Source organism: Myodes glareolus, chromosome 1 (genome assembly GCF_982192425.1).
Source record: "Myodes glareolus chromosome 1, mMyoGla1.1, whole genome shotgun sequence".
In the NCBI taxonomy this organism is placed as follows: domain Eukaryota; kingdom Metazoa; phylum Chordata; class Mammalia; order Rodentia; family Cricetidae; genus Myodes; species Myodes glareolus.
Window position 1 is genome coordinate 45,458,825 of NC_142026.1, and position 20,779 is coordinate 45,479,603.

The window sequence follows — 20,779 nt, forward strand, 5'->3', positions numbered from 1 at the left end:
ATTCCTGTAGTTTGTACGGTTCACGGCTGTGTCAGACTGTTGATAGGTTTTCTTCTCTAATAGCCCACAAAGTATGATATTGCACTGTGAAACCTAGCCAGCAGAAAGGAAGCTTTTAGGTCAGTACCAGCCTGATTTCTTCATGTTCTGTGATCAGGGTAGGTGTTGTCTTTATCAATAGGGTCATATTATCAAGTTTCAGTGGGGTCACCAAGATCAATAGCAATAACTTGTTTTTGTCGGTGCTGGGGATTGAACTCAGGCACTCATGCTTCTGTGTAAGAACTTTACTAATTGAGCCATCTTCCTAACCCTCTTGTCTTTTATTTTATTCTCTCTCTCTCTCTCTCTGTTTGTGTGTGTGCGTGTGTTTACGTGTATGCATAAATGTGTATGCATATATGCATATATGTGTATGCATGTGGTGTTTTATACATGCATGCATGTGTATGCATGTGGTGTGTGTGTATACATGCATATATGTGTATGTATGTGGAACCAAAGTTTAATGTTGGTTATCTTCAATATCTCCATTTCATTTGTGGGTTTTTTTGTTTGCTTTGTGTTTTGAGTCAGGCGCTTTCACTGAACCACCTTGAGCCCATTTATTTGGGTGTGCTGGTTGACCGTTGTGCTCCTGCTCCCTGCATCCTGCCTAGCACTGAGGCTACAGATGCACAGAAACACATCTGGTTTTCTGTGGGTGCTTGGGATTGCAGCTCATGCGCTGAGGATTGCACGGAGGGCACTGTAACAGCGGCACCTCTCCTCAGCTTGTGCAGTGTCCTTTTTACTGATCGTCAGCTGTGATGACGGAAACCACAACATGGCTGTTAGCGTGGTCTTCCCAATTCTGACTGCAACATAAACTTCTCGCTCTCAAACTCTCACTACTGCTTTCAGATTACAAAGCTCTCGAGGGTTCTGTGATGTGTTGGGTCTCTCTTATCTACACTAGCTTTTATATTTTGGTATAACTTCTCAGATATTCTCTGCTTTGATTAAATTTCTGATTTTCCCACTTCCTTTATTGTAGTCAGCAGATGAACTTCTGTATCACAGAAAACTCCCAAGCATTAACTAGATACCTGAAATGCACATCTTTCCCCTTAGTACCCATCCTAATGCCCATCTTTTTACAGTAGAATTTACTCTTCTGTGTCGTTCCTTGTGATTTTTTTTTAAAGTATTGCCATCTTTTATTTTCTCAGAAAATTTGTATTATTTTATCTATTTACCTTTTCCTTCCAGATGGGACCTTATACTTACCTTTTCAGTATTGACCCAGAACCACCAGTCTTCAAGCCCCCCCCCAACCTCCTCCCCACCCCCATCTCTGAGGTGCTGGGTCCAGGACTCAGCTGACATCTGCCAGGCAATGCTGTGCTGTCACTCAGTTGTACCTTCAACTGCTGAAGCCCCCCCCCCCCCCTTTGTCATTATTTCCCCCATTTTGCCCTTTGCTTTCTCGTCTCTGAGTCTGAACTCATTCTAGGAGCAGTTCCCATCCGTTTTCTCAATTACCACTTAGTTTTCAGCGCACATAGATCTAGCTTTTGTCCCATTACTGCAGATATAAGAATCTCAGCGATTACCCATGGCCTGGAGTAGGGCAGCTGTCTTTCTGGACCATGGAATCACATCTGGCTTGGCTGATTACTCGTTTGTGTCTCTCTTGCCAGCTTACTCTCTGCTGCTCAGATAGCCCAGTTTGGGGTTTCGGAAGGCATGTTGCTAGGCTGTGTGCCTCTTCTCTAGCGGTCTGAAGATGGCTTATGTTCATTATTATCACTTATAATTGGCATACTTGGTATGCCTGTTGAATGCCCTAGAAGCAAGCGCTCATGTCTGCCCCTATCAAAGCTGAATCAGTCATAGTGCTCCCAATGCAGCTTCAGTTTCCTGGTTGGCCCAGTAGTCTTCATTTAGTGAGTGCTAGCACCCGTCATCTTGTTCTACCACAGAAAATAGACGTTTAGATGCCACCTTTATTTCTATAAATACCATACAAAAGTTGCTTCTAAATATTTAAGCATTTCCCCACTTCTTAAGAAGCATTTGGATAGTTTTCTTACCTCTAGACCTACACAAGGTTCATTTCCCTGCCCTCTGATCACCAAATTGCTTTTTCTGTACAAAAATACCCACCTAGAAGGAAGTACAAGCTTTCTCCGAAATCTTTCCTGATAACAGTTTTGCCCAAGTTTGGGTGGAGCTGGCTGTTCTGTTTTGCAATCTTTATTCACCGTGGACCATGAGAGTTTTCTTTTCTTTGGCCCGGATGAGGTTTTTCTGTTTTGTTTCTTCTTTCCTCCCTGGCACCCCTATTTTGTTTTTCTGTTTGAAAATCTCACCACCTCCAGTCCGCGGTGCTGGCGCCTCGGACACACGTGCGTGAGGGCGTGTGCCGTTAATGGCCCCCGCAGCACTGGCTGCTGTAGAGTTGGGGCGTTCAGCCGCGACTTCGGCCTCTAACAGCTCAGCCCAAGAGCAGCACATGGTACATGCCAGTCCTGTACCGAGGCCGATCCAGGCAGGGCACCCTGGAACAGAGGTACCCACAGGTAGGGGTGGAGCTGGCCTCGGATTTCACCCAACTTCCTGCTGAGGCCCCGCAGGCTAATAGAGCTTTTAAGAGTTAGAAGGGTTAGCCTGACGGGGCTTTCAGGGCTGAGACCTAGTGAGCCCAGTCATGTAGCCTTTGTTATCCTGAGTTCTTACTGTTAGCTTCAGCGTACAGTATTAAAATTTGAAGTCAATTTAGGTGACTAAACAGTTACTGCTGACTGTCCCTGACTCAGAAATTGGTGGACTGAACCTTGCCTCCATATTGTATCTTAAAATCTTTTATTAAACAAATGTTCTGAATAGGACTGTATGGTGATCCATTTATGTTTTTTCCCGTAATATTTCAGTATTTCCTGGGTAAGTACTTAGTTTGTGTCATCTATATCTATCTATCTGTCTGTCTGTCTGTCTGTCTATCTATCTATCTATCTATCTCTCGTCAATCCATCCATCCATCCATCCATCCACATATAATATAGATATCTCTTTCTATAAATACACATATATAATGAGGATAAATTTTTCCCCAGTTTAAAACATGAACTTATAATTGTTTTTAAGGCTAGGCGTGGTTATAAATGTCCAACCTGGGCTACATAGTGAGACTGAATATTTTATAGAGAGTATTATTTTTATTTTTGTAATATTTTATTATCTCCAGATACTTTGTTATTTGAAAGTAATAAAAGAATAAAACTATATTTATTCAGAAATATTGATATGTTTATTATATGTTCATATTCTTAAATTATTTCTAAGTAATAGAATCCTATTGAATTTCTACTTAATAGAATTATTATTTTGTCCTCATCATATAGAATGGTCTTAAATTAAATCTTTGAATTTGATATGTGTCTCTAAATTCCCAGTAGCCACAGCTTCTGAAGGGAAGATTTAAAAGGGTATCCCTAGAGTATGTCGGAACCGGGAGTGCCTGGGATCCAGGCACTGCGAGGTAATAGTTGTGCTGTATCGTTTGATTTGTTTCCTATTTTTAGAACCAGGTAGCCGTGGTTATAAGCTGTATGCAGAGACCTAGGCTGAAGGTTCTTCATGCTGTGCCGCTGTAGCTCTGCTGACCTCTGCCCTCTCTGTGTGCCCCTGACTGTAGCCATCCTGTCCTCTGCCCCTGACTGTAGCCATCCTGTTCTCTGCCCCTGACTGTAGCCATCCTGTCCTCTGCCCTCTCTGTGTGTCCCTGACTGTAGCCATCCTGTCCTCTGCCCCTGACTGTACCATCCTGTCCTCTGCCCTCTCTGTGTGCCCCTGACTGTAGCCATCCTGTCCTCTGCCCTCTCTGTGTGCCCCTGACTGTAGCCATCCTGTCCTCTGCCCTCTCCGTGTGTCCCTGACTGCTATTAATCCACCTCCTTTTGTGCAGATTTGTTTTCTTAGTCAACTGGAGTCATATTGTGTGTAACTTTTGGGGATTGGCATTTAACTCATAGCATAATCCCTCAAGAGTTCCTTCAGGTGCTTTCATTCTTTCTTGGGCTGCTGAACTAAAGGCAATGAAAACAGCACGCACTTTCTCTCTCCCAGTTCTGGGTACCAGAGGTTGAAATATGGTAAAAAATTAATGGTTCTCATTAAGGCCATTTTTAAAGACATCTGATCATTGTAATATTTATTTTCCTAATGACTAATGTAGATTATCCTTTCGTGTGCCATTTTGCCATCTCTGTATCTTTTGTATTGAAATACCTGCCTAACTTTTTTCTTATTCTTTAGATTGCTTTATTTATTTATTTATTTATTTATTTATTTATTTGGTTTTTCAAGACAGGGTTTCTCTGTGGTTTTGGAGCCTGTCCTGGAACTAGCTCTTGTAGACCAGGCTGGCCTCGAACTCACCTAAATCCGCCTGCCTCTGCCTCCCGAGTGCTGAGATTAAAGACGTGTACCACCACCACCCGGCCCTGCTTGCTTTATTTTTATTATGGTTGAATTATTTTTTCTTTTCTTGAAATTGTAACATAATTATATTATTCACCCTCCCCTTTTCTTCCCTCAGAACCCTCCCATATACTCCCTTTTGATCTCTTTCAAATTCATGACCTCTTTTTTATTAATTTTTCTTACATGAATATATATATATATATATATATATATATATATAACACACACACACACACACATATAGATTCCTAAACATAACCACTCCGCACTCCGTCTGTATACTATTCCGTGTGTGTATATGTTTTCAGGTTTGATATTTGGTATTGGTCAACCAATTGGTTTGCTCTTCCCTAGAGAGGACTATTTCGCCTACTCTCAACATTGTTTAGTTACCTGTAGTTCTTTGTATAGGGTTGAAGTCTCGTGGGGTTTCACCTTAGTTGACTTTGGTGTGTCTATTATTGTCCTTGTTCAGTTCATGTTGGTGAGAATTTGAGTGTTGCTTCTGTCACTACTAGGAAACACAATCTTAACAGTGAACTCCCCGATACTCTGGCTCTTGTCTTTCTTTTTACCCTCTTCCCCTGTGCCATGAGCTTTAGGACTGTGTTTTGTAGACACTTATCATTCATTCTTGACTCCATGACTCTGCATTTTGGTTGGTTGTAGTTTTCAGTAATGGTATCTGTTTGTTCCAAAAAGAAGTTTATTTGATGAGGGGTGAGGCCTGCACTTATCTGAGGGTATAAGGACAAATATTTAGAATATAATTAGGGATTGTGTTGGTTTAGTAAAGTGTTGGTTGTAGGTTCTCTTCCAAGATCTATTACTTCACTCACCCAGGGTAGTTGACTAGGTTTCCAGGACCATTCATGGTTTCCCTCTTATTGAATGGTCCAAATAGAGAGCTGTTGATTACTGCCAAGGTATGCATGCTACTAGTGCACTCTTGGGATTATTGTACCATGCTGGCTGTTGATGTAGTTCATCGGCATTATATATTGGTAAGATTTGGTTGCCCCACTCCTTTGGAAGCTTGCCTGGTGCCTTCTGGCACCCTGAGAGCTAGTCCTGAGGGAAAAAACATTCAAGTCAGTTCCAACTCAGGGACCTCTGGGCCCTGGTCTGAAGTGCATTTCGCGGGGCAATCAAGGGCAGTAAAAGTTTTATGTTTTCGGAGTCTCTTGGACAACCCTGAGCAACAACTAATAAGAGGGGTTCTTATGCCTGGTGTTAGTTTTTATTAGGTGGTCTTCAGCTTATGGAGGATGTATGGTCAGTCCAGATGTGGAAATTTTGTTTAAGCTATACATATATATTCGTAGACTGATGTGTATTATAGTTTTTTTTTTAGGTAGGTGATAATATGCCTTTTTGAGACATCCTTACTATTGTTTTGCTCTCTTTTAGTGATTAGTATACCAACTGAAATTTTTTTTGGAATAAATTAATTTTTTCTTTACAAATGGGTACCAATTACAGATTTCTTCTTAGCTATGGATGGACCCATGTCCATTTCCCCCTATCTGGGACCCTGTCTAGCTTGAATCTTTGCAACCCTGCACCTGTTACCCTAATCTGTGTGAGTTTGTTTCTGTAAATACACTGATAATTTTCTTTATTTGGCTATTTGCTTGACATTTACTTTTTGCAACTATTATTCCATTTTATTGCAAAGCTTATTTTTCTTTCTCTTACCCTGGACAATTGCTCTTTTTTGGTTATTTTCTTTTGCATTTTCTATTAGCCTTTATGTAAAACTACTGATCCAGTGCTTTTAGAGTATTGCTTTTAAATATATCAAAAAATTTTGTATACATGTGATTAAATCATTTTTGAATCATCTTCTGGGTGTGTGAAACTATATTATGGCATCTTTTCTGATATATTTAGAATTATCTCTTGTACTGTTGTCATAGTCATTGTGGTTTCTGTGGTACTTTGCTTTTGGTCTGTGTGTTAGGAAGCACAAAGTTTAAAAAATACTGTAAGTGTAATCTTTTCTTAGGTCTCCTAATATTTTTTCTCACAAAAATGATTGTCTTAATAATTAACATTTTCTGAATGGATTTTCTGAGAAGTAGAAGTGCCAACTTATTGCAGAAAAAAGCAATTACCAACTAATACGCAAGCCAGCATGAATTTACCAAGAAATCTGTATAGATTTTGAAAATAGGTCACAGATTTACTGAATGATGATGATGCACATCGTAATTATCACTATTAAATTCTGCTGTTTAGAGCAGTCTGTCTTCTGGACATTTCTGGGTCTCCTACAAATGCTCTTTAAGTTCCATTTTCCCCAACTTCACATTGTTCCCTGTTATTGAAGAGACCAACATTTTTACTATGGTCACTGAGGTTGTGCCCAGCTCAGTTAGATTGGTACTGAGTTCTCAAAACAGCAGAAGATGCAGCTCAATAGCTCAGTGTGGTTATATCTCTTTGTATTTATGCTGGCTATGTTCTGACTTTAAGTCAGTTACCTTGCTATCTAATTCTGAAGCATTCCCTGATTTCCAATCTGTCGTCTGGTATCTACTAATAATTTATCACAGTACACTTACTTTTAAGGTATTAGTATCATATACTTATGGGGTAGACATTCCTGCCAGCATGGTTTCTTCTTTCTAGTGGCCTTGTTTTGGGCCTATAAGCTTGTAGTTCCTATTGTGTAAGCCCTGAGGGCAAGCTCCCAAAAGAAGGAGTGGTGAAATCTGTTGTCTCCATTTTGTTCGTAGGAGAAAGATTCGTAGACTTAGGCTCACACTGTCATGGTCAAGTCGGAATCCCTGCTGTGCTTACTTTCCAGACTTAAAACACAACCTTACAATATACCCACAGTTCAGTGTGCAGGTTAGCTCCCAATTTTATTAATTTTACCCCAGGAACATTTCATACTTGAAGTGTTTGATTCTTGAGGTTTGAAATTAGCATACTGTTTTAAGTTTGTCATTTCTTTTTCAGTCAGTTTAGGGTCTGTATTCCTAAGCTGAACTCCTGGTGAGGTAGATAGTTTATGTATAAAAGATAATAGGTGCCATAGACCATTATTTATTTGAAAGTGTCTTGAATGACCTATTTCTATTTTGTAATCCTGCTACTAAAATCTGTTTTCATCTTTTTATGATTCTGAAGGAGTTCTGTAGAGGAAAATGAAGCTTACAAAAGCAGAATCTGCACACACACAGAAACACACATGCATATACACACATATGCACACATAGACACATAGGCACACAGACACACACAGACACATGTAGACACACACAGACACATACACACATATACACACATACAGATAAAAACAGACCCAGATACTTACACACACACACACACATTTTTATTAATGCTTTTACTTCTTGAGTTGAAATAATGTCTATTTATTTTATTCTGTTGTAGCATTGTGCTTCTTCTGGGGCAAAAACAGGCACTTGAGGAGTTGAAACAGTCAGTCCAGCAGCTGAGATGCACTGAGGCAAAGTGTGCAGCACAGAAAGAATTACTGGAGCAAAAAGTACAAGAAAATGATGGGAAAGAACCGCCTCCTGTAGTGAATTACGAAGAAGATGCGCGATCGGTCACATCAATGGTAAGCTCTGGAGCCATCCGGTGCTGGCAGAGAAGTGTCTGGGTAATAAGTGAGCACAAAACTAATTCTGGTTTGCTGCAACAAATATCACTCTTGTTAGCATGCAGGTTCTATTAAACTTATTTGTAAGTGCAGAATAGACTTAGCTGTCAGTCACCCCAGGTCACCTGGAGAGCACTTCAGGAGCCGCCCATAGAGTCAGAGGACAGAAAGCGCTTCTCTTGCCTTCAAAGCTGAACGGACAGACTGCAGTTGTTTTTATTCCTGGGAGACAGCAGGAAGGTAGGGTATCATTTAAAGATGGAAGTAAGAATGAGGAGAAAGCCGTGCCTTCACTGTTTCTCCAGAACCATGAACCGGTTTGCCTTAGATCGACAGTGTGTTTGCTTTCTTTCACAATACAAAAGAATGACCTAGCTTAAATTCTTTTATTCCTAGTTTGTTCAGATTTGCAAACTTAAAATTCTGTTTAATTTTAGTTTGATTATCTGCTCAATACCTAGTAATATGTTAGTCTACCTGTCAGTCCATCTGTGTCTGTTTGTCTGTCTATCTATCTATCTATCTATCTATCTATCTATCTATCTATCTATCTATCTAATCTATCTAATCTATCTATCTAACCTACCTACTTACCTCATGTATATGTCACTGATGTTGGTAATTATTACTAAGAAACAGTTTTGCTCACTGGGGACATGTGGCAGAGTCCTAGGCTTCCGTGCTGCAGTGACAGTGGATACCGTCTAGATCCTGTTAACGTCCTCATATGCACAGAACAGTCCCTTCATTCCTATCCCCAGTGAAAACTATCCAGGCCAGAATTTCAGGAGTGCAGTGCTTGAGAAATCCTGAGCTAAATCTTTGTTGTTTCCTTGGGCAGCTCAATGTATTCCATAGGTGGAAACATTCTGATGAAAAAATTTACAGTCAGCATTTTGGGAACTTTTCAGTTTATGCTACCTTGAATAATATAATGGGTTAGTAGAACTTAATGTTTCCATAGGCCATATTTAAAGCTACAGTGACATAGAAATGAAAATGAAGTACTTGAATATTAGAATCATGGCTGCTTTTGTTATTAATTGAATTTTGCCGATGTATACATCACTTTGCAAATTGTGGTTTTTTCCTCCAGGATCATCCTTTCTGTCAGGATCTGGAAAGGTCCGTGGGATTCTTCTTCTCCTTTATGATTCTTGGTATCTTTTGGGCATATAGATTCTCTCAGGGGAGTTCACATTCAATTCTTTCACTTGGCTTTTGAAAACCCTTTTATCATCCTTTGATTATGATTTATAATATTTCTTTGCCTGAATATGAGTATGGAATTGGCTACTTAATTACCTGATGGTTTGACAGTCTTAGATTATAATTCTATATAATTTATTTTAAATAACTTAATGTGAATATAACTTATGCTAGTATTAGTATAGTAGAATAAAAAATAGTTATTCTCATTGCCGGATAATAAGCTATTTCCAATGGATAGCTGTAATTTAAAAACCTGGCTTTTAAGAATTTTTGATCCTTCAGAGTTTAATTCTTAAGTTATCAAAAAAGGTTGTTTATTAATTCAATTGAATAAATATATTTTCATAGAGAGTAGATGATGATGTTTAAGAAAGTGAGCTGCTCTTCGGCACAGTCAGCCTTTCTTCTTCCCTCATCCGTGTGATTTGTAACCAGTGACCCTGCCTTGCTTGTTTGGAATAGTGCTTCCCGGCTTATTGTCTTCAGTAACTGAAATAGTGATTATAGATATCTCTTATATACTCATTGAAACAGTGTCTTTACTAAATTTTTATTTAAAAATTAAAATTTTGTCGTGTGGTGGTGGGATGCACTTCTAATTCCAGTGCTTACTTCAGAGACTCCAGCAAGGTGAAGGCAAGTTGTAGACGTCATGGGGCCACAGATTACTCCATCTCAAATCAAAGTAAACCAAAACGAAAATTTAGTAAGGCCCTCATTGAAAAATTTATCAGGTTTTCAAAAGGAGCACTGTATATTATATGTAGTTTAAAATAATAGGTTAATATTTTACAAATTACATAAGCAATCCCGCAAATTGATGCCATTTAAATGTTTTGCAGTATATTTTTGAGGAAGGAATACTTCTGGCATAGGTCTTGTTAATACTCCCACTTGTATTGGTGAAATCTTTCTTTCACCAATACAAAAAAAGAAAATTTTTCTTTTTTCAGCTAATAGTTATAATAAAATAGAAAATTTTAAGGCTTAAATGACTACTTAAGCATTGTTTTATGAATAGCATTATAAAATAAGTTAGACTGTGTGTGAGGGGAAAGGGGCCTAAGGGGCAGAAGGACAAGAAGGGACATGGGGGAAACGAAGAGACAGTGTCATATTTTCCCTCATGTGCTAGATCCAGATTTAAATACAGCTGTCGTCTGTCTGTCTATCTATCATTTATCTGTACCTTTCTGCCTGCCTGTCTATGTACCTATCTCTCTTTCTCTCTCCCTCGCTTCTGAAAGTAGGAGACATCAACACAGAGGATAATGTTTGGGCAATGAAAAGGGCAGCTTCTTGGTGAACTGAGGACTTATTTGTATTGTGCCTTGGTTCTGGTTCTTGAGACGAGAACACTGTAGCGTCTGAGTCAGGTTAGAAGTGTGAACTCTGCATCGTCCCCCTTGCAGAGTTCTGCAAACATCAGAATTTTCTGATATCCAAGTAAACACAAGCTTCTGGCTTTACTGTTTGTATATTAAACACTTCTCTTTAGTTTGTTTATTACTGTCTAGTCTAGTAGTGAATATAATAAGCTTTATTTTAGTATCTGTTGAATTGAGGAATTATACTTCCTTTTTGCCCCAGAATTACCTGTTTTATTTTATGACAGCTTTGGATCAAATACAGTGACTTTGATGAAAGGCCCACTTGGATGTCGGGTCTATGTGTCTAGAGCTGAAGGGCCACAGACGGCCTTCCTACTACTAAGACATGTTTCGCTTTCCTGAAAGAGAACTGGCTTCACTTGGATATTTCTGAAATTAACGTTTTGTGTAAAGCCCTTTGATAGATGGAGACATACGTGTATTTATCTTCTCTGCACATATTGAGTAGCTGTTCTTAGTTGAACAGCAGTAGTAACAGTCTTGTTATGCTACATTTTAGCCTGTGAAATATCTGACTTCATAAGAATTGCCTGTCATTATGACTCAGTAGTGTTCTTTACAGCAGTGTCTGATGTTTCAGTCGTATGCCCAGAACACTAAATGGCTCTAAGATTAATCAAAGCCTATTGACAGTGCTGTTGAAAGTTTTATCTTTATCGTTGTGAGATACATTTTCTTTCAATCATTGATATAAATCTTCATTTTGAGCCTTGCTCACCGAATATGGTATACTGAGAAGAGTGCTAGACCAGGAGTCAGAAGACCGAGTAGCTTTTCTGTCTGCACTGTAATTATAGTCAGGATCCTTAAACTTTTGAGTTTTCCATTCCATAGCTCCTGAAAAGAGGTAATAAGTATAAATTTATTCTGTATATTGAAAGCACTGTAAAACAAGTAGCTCTACTTTATTCTTTTTGAGAGTTGCATCTTAGTATATACTCACTGTAATATTGAGTTAGATTTGTGAAGAATTATGCTGTGTGTTTCTGATAAAGCAAAGCTCTCCTGTAATGCCTTTGAATAGCAGTATGTGCACATGAACCTGTACATGGGTCTGAGTGTTCTTTGCTTAGTCCCTAATTCTCTTCCTCAGAAGTAATTTTCCAGAGCGTTATCTGCAAATAGAAGCATGCATGTAAATTATATGCCTCCTGTTCTTTTTTTTTACATAAATGGAAGAACATACAATGCTATCTGATGCACTTTGCTTGTTTTATGAAATGAATTGTAGAATTTATTTTATAATAGTGTATATACAGTGACTCTTTTTCTACTTAATCATTCAACAAGTAGGTATTTATTGATGGTCAGGTGTTATGATGGTTGCTTTTAGTTTTCAACCTGATGTGATCTAGAAAATCCTGAGAAGAGACTCTCAATGATGGATTGTTTTCATTGGGTTGAGCATGTCTGTGAGGGATGGTCTGTGATATTTGTTCTGGGGCGATCTGTCCTATTGTGGGTGGCACCATTCCCTTGGAAGGGGTTCCTGAACTATATGAGTGGAAAGATTGAGCCAAGTAAGCTAGCAAACAAGTGAATGTGTGTGCATTCATGTCTCTCTGCTGAGCATGAATGTGGTGTGGCCAGCTCCCTCCAGCTCTCTGCATTGTTTGGCAGTAATGGGTAAAGCATGGACCTGTGAGCTGAGCTAAACCTCCTTTCTCCAGAGCCGCTTTCTGTGAGGGCATTCTATCACAGCAAAAGAAGTGAAGCGAGGACAGCCTCTTAGTGCTAGTGTAGAGCTGTACAGCACAGCCACGAGCAAGACACATCATTTCTTGTGCTTGTATTGGTTACTTTTCTGTTGCTATGAGGTAAAACCCATACAAAAGCAATGTTGGGAGAAAAGGTTTGTTTTAGCTAGTAGTTCAAGAGAGGGCGTTCTTGACAGGGAATGCATGGCAACAGATGAGGAAGACATGGACAGGAGCAGGAAGCCGGCTGGTCACAGTCTCATCCTTACACAGGACTCCTACAGTGAGCAGGAAGTGAGGCCAGGTATAAACCCTTAAAACAGTGTCACCACCTGGGGCCAGCTGTATGAGGTATGGGGGCCATTTCTCATTCAAACCAGCATAGCGCTGCCAGGGTCGTCTTCTCATTGGTAGAAACAACACATAAGCAATTAAACACAGAGAATTCTTTGGGAAAAATGCAGCACCTAGTGGCAGAAGAGGGGTGTGAACAATGTGTGTGTAGAGAGGTCACGGAAGATTCCTCTGAAGAAGTGGCGTCTGTGCAGAGATCAGAGGGGACAAAGGGGACAAACGAGACTGGATACAGTGACAGTGATCAAGGCAGAACTTTAGCTGTCATTAGAGAAGTTTAGTTCCTGTGAGTAACCAGGCTTAGTCTTTCCAAATAGCACTGTTTTAGTTAAATGTCTCATTTTTTCCTCTATTTGGTTCCTCTTAAAACATTAGGCGTAAATCGGGTGTGGTGAAGTCCCGTGATCCAGAATCTAGGAGGCTGAGTCAGGAACACCGTGAGTCGAAGGCAGGCAGGTCTGCTTACATAGCAAGGTCCCTTCTCACAGAACAACAGCAGAACAAAGCAAAGTAAGCAAAATAAAAATCAAACAAACAAAAGATAGGCATGTTTGTTATGAAACCAAACACTGTTCTTATTCTACAGCAATCCCTGTAGAAGATAAATTGCGTGGTACAAATTAAAGTTCAATTTGGAGGAAGAGGTTTCCTTTCACCCAGTCCTTTGTCTCTTAGACACTAAAGAGAAATTAAGAAAGAAGACAAAGGAAAATATACCTAAGTACTTGTGCAGGAAATGGTGAGGGAAAGGAAGTTGCTAGAGCAAAGGGAGGAAGATAGGTGGTACAGAGGGGAGAGAAGCAGAGGATGCCGAAGCTGGAGGTAGTTAAAAGCAAGCATAATAGAGTCTGTGAGGACGAGGGAGGACAGCTGTGACTTCCTCTTCTCAGCCCCTCCTCCCACGTGTCTTGCTTGAGACCCTATGATACCACCCATTTGTCTTCCCTCCTCTGCGCTCCAGGTTTTTAATTCTTATTAATCCCTCCTCGCAAACTTTATTTCGTTACATTGTTAAACTGCAAGTACAGATGGTACGGCTGTGTAGGCAGCAGGCACTGACTATGTTTACAATCTCAATTACAACTATTAAGAGTTATTAAAGGGCTTACTTACCGGTATCAAAATTTTGCTTTATGGTTCAATAAACTCTACCCCATGGCAACAATTTGTGCATTATGTAGTTAAGAAAGTTCAGTTTGTTTGGTTCAAGTTTTATATCAAGAAATAAATTGCTATTTTAAGAAAATCTGTTTCTATGGAATTATTCAGTTGATATTAAAGTAATGTTGTATCCCAAAAGTTTTTATTGGGAAGTGTTTAATAGGATAAAATGAAGTGGAAAATATACACAATAATTTAGGATCCTTTCTTAGCTTTCTACAACCTGGGACCATCTAAGAGGGATGCCTGAGCTTAGGCTTTGCCTGTGTCAGCTGGGACTGTGAGAATTGTCTTCATTGGTGATAGATGCTGACACGTTCAGCCCACTTGACAGGTGGTCATAGACTCCATGAACAATCTAGCTGAGCATGATCCTCAGTCCGTGACGAAGGAGGGGTTCACCAAGCACCTCCCTTCATGCTCTCTGCTTCGGGTTACTGCTCCAGTGTCTGCCCTCCTTTCCCTCAGTGTTGGATTTTATCTTGGAAGTGTAAATCAAACACATATTTTCCTCCCTGAAGTTGGTTTTGGTCACAAGGTTGGTATTGCAGCAACAGAAAGGAAAGTAGAAAAAAAAAGAAAGAAATCTGAAATGTTTTAATTTATTGTGGCCTTTATGGGGCTAAGGAGTGCTATGAGCAAGTATAGACTCTATGGTATTTACCTGCAGCTTATGCTAACAGTATTTAACTATTAAAAATGTCTGTATATTTTGATGTTAAAAGCTCTTCTCAATTTTATTAGTTATAAAACATTCAATATTTTTAACATTGATCAAACCCCAGTACAGGTGAGAAGAAAATTGCTTTGTGAATCTTCTCTTGTTCACTCATGCTTGAATGACACTTGAGCTGAATTCAGATCATCACGAAGACACTGAGATACATGTTTATTCTGACTTTGTGTATAATAAAATATGTAGATTTTAATTGTAATCAATTTAAGTATCATTTTATCATTTCAAGGATTTGATTCTTGTATTATAGCTAATAAGATTAAGTAAACATGGGATTAGACCTTTTGGCCATTTTTCCTGATATGATGCAGTGAATGTTTACTGTCACCTTTCGTTTGTGTACTTGTGTTAGTATGATAAAAATGTATCCAATCAGACAGCTTAGGAGGGAAGTCATGAGGCTTCCTGTATTTTAGAAATGAAGATTATACGGATATGGCTATACAGACAAGTTGATTCAGGTTTTTCACGGCAGTTTAGCTTACCAACAGAAATTAATGCCTACGCACTTTCTAGCATTTGATGACAGCATACAATTTAGAGGTTTCATTTTAATTTAGTGGTTGCTCATTATAATTTAGAAAGTTGTACTTTGGAATTAAATCATAATTGTTTCTATTTTGGAAATCATACTATGCTTTTATGGTGACGGGATAATTAGTGCAAGTACTTAAGGTTTTTGGTAGATGGAGAATAAAGCAAGCAAGGTCTGCCGTATCATGAAAAGTGCTGGCCTTTTGCTCACCATAGGAATATGAAAGCCTCATTTAACTGTGTCATTTCTTACGGGCTTCTTGGCTGATTTGTGGGAATATTGCCTCTTTCCCACTCTGAGCCAGAAACAGTTGCCTTTGTGCCAAGCAAGCTGTACAATTTGATTTGGGATTAGAACACAGGGGATGTTCCAGCGTCGATCTCATTTTGTATGGAGTCCATTAGCTGATTGACTGGAGGTGTGAAAGTGCTGATGCCCACAGCTCAGCTTTATTATTTCTGAGAACGGCCGCCCAGTGGAACAACTGTAGGAGTCTAAAGATCACAGGAGGCATGCCACAGCTTCAGGTGGATTGACTTCCTCCTTAGATGCTTAGTCAGACCTCTGGTCGCCCTGACCATAAGAAGCATACCATTGCAAGGCTGTGACTGCTGTTAGTTAACTCTTGCCCCTGCCTTATTCCACAGACCATCCAAGGTAGCTAAAGACAATAAAATTCAGCAAAACATAAAATTACAACCAGGAAAATTGAGGGTGTAACAAGATATTAAGACCGTATAAAAACTGTTTGTAGACCATGCCCTGTATGTGTAGCTGCTACTCCTGAGCCTCTTGAGCAATTACTTTGTAAGCATCTCAAAGGTAAAAGTGAAATATAAGATGAAGTCATATAAAAGAAGGCAATTCACAGTGCAGGAAAAATATTTTTCATTATATTTAGCCTTAATTAGATGTGTAGCAGATGCTTGCACACTGACACTGTGTGACCACTGTCACGCACATACTATGTGACCCTTGGTGACTTTACAGCAGCTAATGTAGGAATGTAATTCAGAAAACTATCTAACACAGGATCCAGAATCCCTCAGGAGAAGAGGAGACCAAGACACCAGAATCAGTTCTGTAGGGAAAAGAGCGTACCTGTCAACTGACTTCACTTAGAGTGGGCAGCATGGATGTGTTTGAAGTTTTTCCTTTTAGGCTGGGCACAGTGCATTTGCTGATACTCCCAGCTACTCTGAAGCAGTGATTCTGTAAATCCAAGGCCAGCTACACAGCTAGACACAATCTTGTTTCAGAAGAAAACTATAAGTAAGAACCAACCAAAATCTTGTTTCGGCATTAGTTCTCTTAGCTGAAGTTGAATATGAAGTGGATAATAGATATTTTATACTTGTTTGAGGATATATCTACATACAACAAAGCATTTGCTAGTCAGTTCCTTATCTTTAAAAAAATGAACATCTCATCTTTAAATTGTTGGGAATGTTTCATATTAAAAATAATTGTGTTTGTGAAACATTTTCTATAAAATTATTTTAATTTTCCCTTTGTTAGGATTAAAAATATTGTTACTGATGGTGATTGGGTAGAAAATTCAGTCTTATTCTTTAACTTTGGCTTACAGTTTTATGATATATTTTACTTATTAGTATCTCATTATTTATATTTAGTTATTATTAATTTCACCTTATAATTTTGTATGCTGCCTTTATAGAAAATCAATCCTCTTATAGATTTTAAGGATATAATTTCAGAATACTGAAATTTTTGATATTTAATGAAGACATGGTTCATTTTGGAAGTAAAGTTTTTCCTTTCTCTCTCTCTATTTCTTTCTTTCAGTTTATTCTTCTCTGCTACAATATACCCCAACCACAGCCTCCACTCCCTTAGTAATCTGTGTATCACCATGAGGCTGTGTGGTAATGTTCTGACGTCTTTTTTCTTTGGCAGATACATGATGTCTCCTTCAACTCCTACTCTCTCTTTCTCTGTGTAGAGGTCCCGAATGGCTTTATTCTGCTAAGCCATTGGCCAGAACAGCTTTATTCATTAACCAATAAAAGCAACACATCTACAGAAGGACATCCCATATCTGTTTTCCTTAAGGAAAAAGCAGGCCTCCCAGGGGTATCAATCGAGCAGGGCACAAACTCTCCTATCAAAACTGGATGAAGCAACCCAGTAAGAGCAAAAGAGTCAGAGATACCCCACTCCTACTGTTAGACATCCCATAAAAATGTTTTTGGTATCTATCACAGTTCAGATATTTAAATTTTCAAAGAAAGTATTTGATAGACATTTTGCTTCATTAGCACTTAGAGAAAGAGTCTCCTGTGTTAGAATGTATTGACTGTGATTTAAGTGAAGTTGCTAAGAACAATGCTCCCACCCTTAGTGACTCTTTGCCATGTGATGGCCAGTTTGCTAAGCAGATAGCATTATTTCATTCCAGCAGTCTGTCTGAGAGGCTACAGTTAAGAGATTTTCTAAATCTGAGGAGAATGAAGTGCATCAGTTTTCTGACTTTAGAGTTACATTTTTCCAGGTCTTTGTTGTTAAACCAATAGTCCAAGTTTGTCGCCTAAGAGTCTGAAAATCCATCTCACCTCTGTGATCACAGGTTAGGCATGTAACCTCCCTGCAATAAGATTCCTTGCTCATTAGAAGTGGCAAGTTCTGGAAACACCACAAATTGTTTTGAAAGTTTAATAAAGTAATATGTAAAAATGTTTAATTCAGTGCCTCGCATATGGGTAAGTTCACCAAATTGTAACTATAAATCAAAGACAATGTTATCGTAGCATCTCCTAATTTTTATTTTTAGCTTAATGTTGGAGGCTACATTCTTGTCAACCTGATTGCTTTTTAATGGTGCCTGACTCAAGGTGGGGAATAACCAGCAGGGGGAGCTCAGTGTCAGAAAACCAACATCTGTTATTGACGTAGCCTGGCACCTTACTTTGAAGAAATAAAGCAAATGAATTTTTGTTTTGAAATGTATGTGGAGGCTTTCTGTTTTTATCGTGCCTGCCAAAGACCACTATGTTACTATGTAGTTGTATAGTATGAAGATACATACTTTATTCTTATTTTAAATTCTTTATTTCATCTAATGCCAATATATAAGGTGTGGCTATTTATTTCACGGTGAAGGCACTTTTAATAATTTTAATTTATAAACACTGGCATAGAACTTGGACATTTTATTTTGTAATTGAACTGAGAGCTTACATATGTGTTACCAAAACTGGATTCTGCCGCTTAGACATGCTGTCATTTCTGTGTAATGTCACCTCAGTCAGCTGTTCAAACCAAAATCCAAATGGAAGAGTCACTCAGTATTCAGGCTTCTACAAGTCTCCTGTGCACTCCATAAGCGCGTTCCTATTACATTCCTGCATATTCCGCTCCAGCCTAAACCCTTGTCAGTATCTCTACTATGATGATATGGGTAGAGCTCTCCATGAACTTGGTCTGAGCTTCTTGCCAGTCTACCTGTGAGCTCCTTTGTCCTTCCTTTTTATTTCTTATTTAGAGTGATCTCATTGTGTGAATGAGCTGTTATATTTCTTCTGCCTGTGATTTTCCAATGGCACCTCTGTAACTAGTAAACTTCACATTCCTTACTGTATCCTCAACCACATGATTTTGTCTGAGTACCAACTCCCATGAACACCCACCCACTATTCCTCACTGGCCACACTGTGCCTTTCTAGTCTATTGTGCTTTGACTACACAGAGATTCTCATTTTTCTTCCTTGATGTATCTTCTCTCTTTATTCTTACCTAGATTTTTCATTATTTTAGTTCTTAGGATATTCTCTCTCTCTCTCTCTCTCTCTCTCTCTCTCTCTCTCTCTCTCTCTGTCTCTCTCTCTCTCTCTGTCTCTCTCTCTCTCTCTGTGTGTGTGTGTGTGTGTGTGTGTATTTTTGAATATGTTTTATTCTTTGAGAATCTCCTACATGCATTCAATACATTTTGATCCTGTTTTCCTTACTTCTCCCGCTAAGTCCTCACAGAACCACCTCCCAGCTCCACTCAACGTCATGTCCTCTTTTTTTTTTTTTAAACTCACCTTGTCTAGTTTGTATTGCTTCTATATGTATGGTTAAGGGTGTAGGTGATCAGCAGGAGAGATTCACAACCCACAGAGCACACTCTTAACAAAAAACCCGTCTCTCCTTCTCTCTACAGCCATCAACTGTTGTTAGTGGACTCCCAGGTTGTTTTGAGATTAATGGTCCCTCAGGCTCTCTGTTCTGGGGTGTGGGCTAGCTTAATCTTGTGCAGGTCTGTACAGTTGGCTGCCAAGAGGTCATGCCAGCAGTTCAGAAGACACTGACTGTTTTTCTGCAGTCTTCCCCAACTTCTAGCTCTGAGATTCTTTCTGCCTCTTCTCTCCTGAGTATTGACAGGGGCGGGCATGACATAGATGTCCCATTTAGGGCTGTGTATTTTATAGACACTTATTCTCTGCACCTGCACCAACTCTGATTTCTGCATTTGTTGCTGTCCACTATATATAGCAACTTCTCTCATGAAGTCTGGAAGCTGTAATCTATGTGTATAGGGATACGAATACAGAAAGCAGTTTAATACTAGACTTAGCAAGATAATGGTAGTTGATTTACCCCTAAGATTCTCAGCCATTCTTGGCCAGATTTACAGTATTTGATGAGTTTTTCTCCCTGTGGAGCAGACCTTAAGTCCAGTCAGAAAGCAGGTGGTTATTCCCATAGCATTTGAGCCACTGTTGCACCTATGGCCATACCTTGCCATGCCAGTAGTTATTGTAACTTTCAGGATTCAAAGCTGGGTAAGACTTTGGTGGTCTTTCGCCTTCAGCTGCCTTGAAAAGCACCTTGTAATACTGTGAAGGTTAGCCAGCAGGCAAGAAGCTTCATAGACAGTGTGGACTTGACTTCTCCATGTCCTGTGACATCATGTTCTTGTGGGCATCGAAGAACAATACCAACAACCTGTTTTTGGGAATATCTCCAGTTCACTCCTGACCAACAATTTAAGGGGAAGTATCTGATACTTGGCATTGACTTCTATGGCTTCTGGGTAATTTCCATTAAACTCTTGTATATGAAAAATAATATGTAAGAAGCTTATAGCTTTCCACATGGTTTTCCCAGACACTTTTAGTGTTAGTTACCCTCCTTTTTCTGCCCTACTCTCCATTTCTCCACCTAAACCTTCTCATTATCCTTCTTCCCCCTTCTCATATGCTCTACTGTCCCCACTCCTGTAAGATCTTTTCTCTTCCCCACCAATTAGTCCTGTCCAGTTTCCTGGATTCTACAGATATTGCGAGTTAAAAACAACAGCGACAATAACAACAAAATTCAAAGGGCTAAGGTCCACATATGAGTGAACACATGATGTTTACCTTTATTGGGTCTAGATTCCATCACTCAGTATATTTTTTCCAATTATATCCATTACCTGCAGTCTCATTTTTCTTTACAGTTGAATAAAATGTTATAGCGCATAAGAATTTTCATTGTTCAGTAGTTGTAGGCTGTTTCTGGTTCCTGGCTGTTATGAACAGAGCAGTGATGGACATGGACGAGCAGGAGTTTTGATAGTAGGACAGAGTCCTTTGAGTTCAGGAGTGT

At 39.2% G+C, this 20,779-nt stretch overlaps 1 protein-coding gene across 4 annotated transcripts in view; it reads left to right on the forward strand.

Annotated features, from left to right (window-relative positions):
• Fer (FER tyrosine kinase) overlaps positions 1–20,779 on the forward strand; it is a 341,616-nt gene that overhangs the window by 89,689 nt on the left and 231,148 nt on the right. For all 4 annotated transcript variants that reach the window (XM_087906023.1, XM_087906015.1, XM_087906014.1 and 1 more), the window contains one exon: positions 7,870–8,059. In XM_087906023.1, the coding sequence (XP_087762149.1) occupies positions 7,870–8,059 (190 nt within the window). The remainder of the gene's footprint in view (positions 1–7,869; positions 8,060–20,779) is intronic.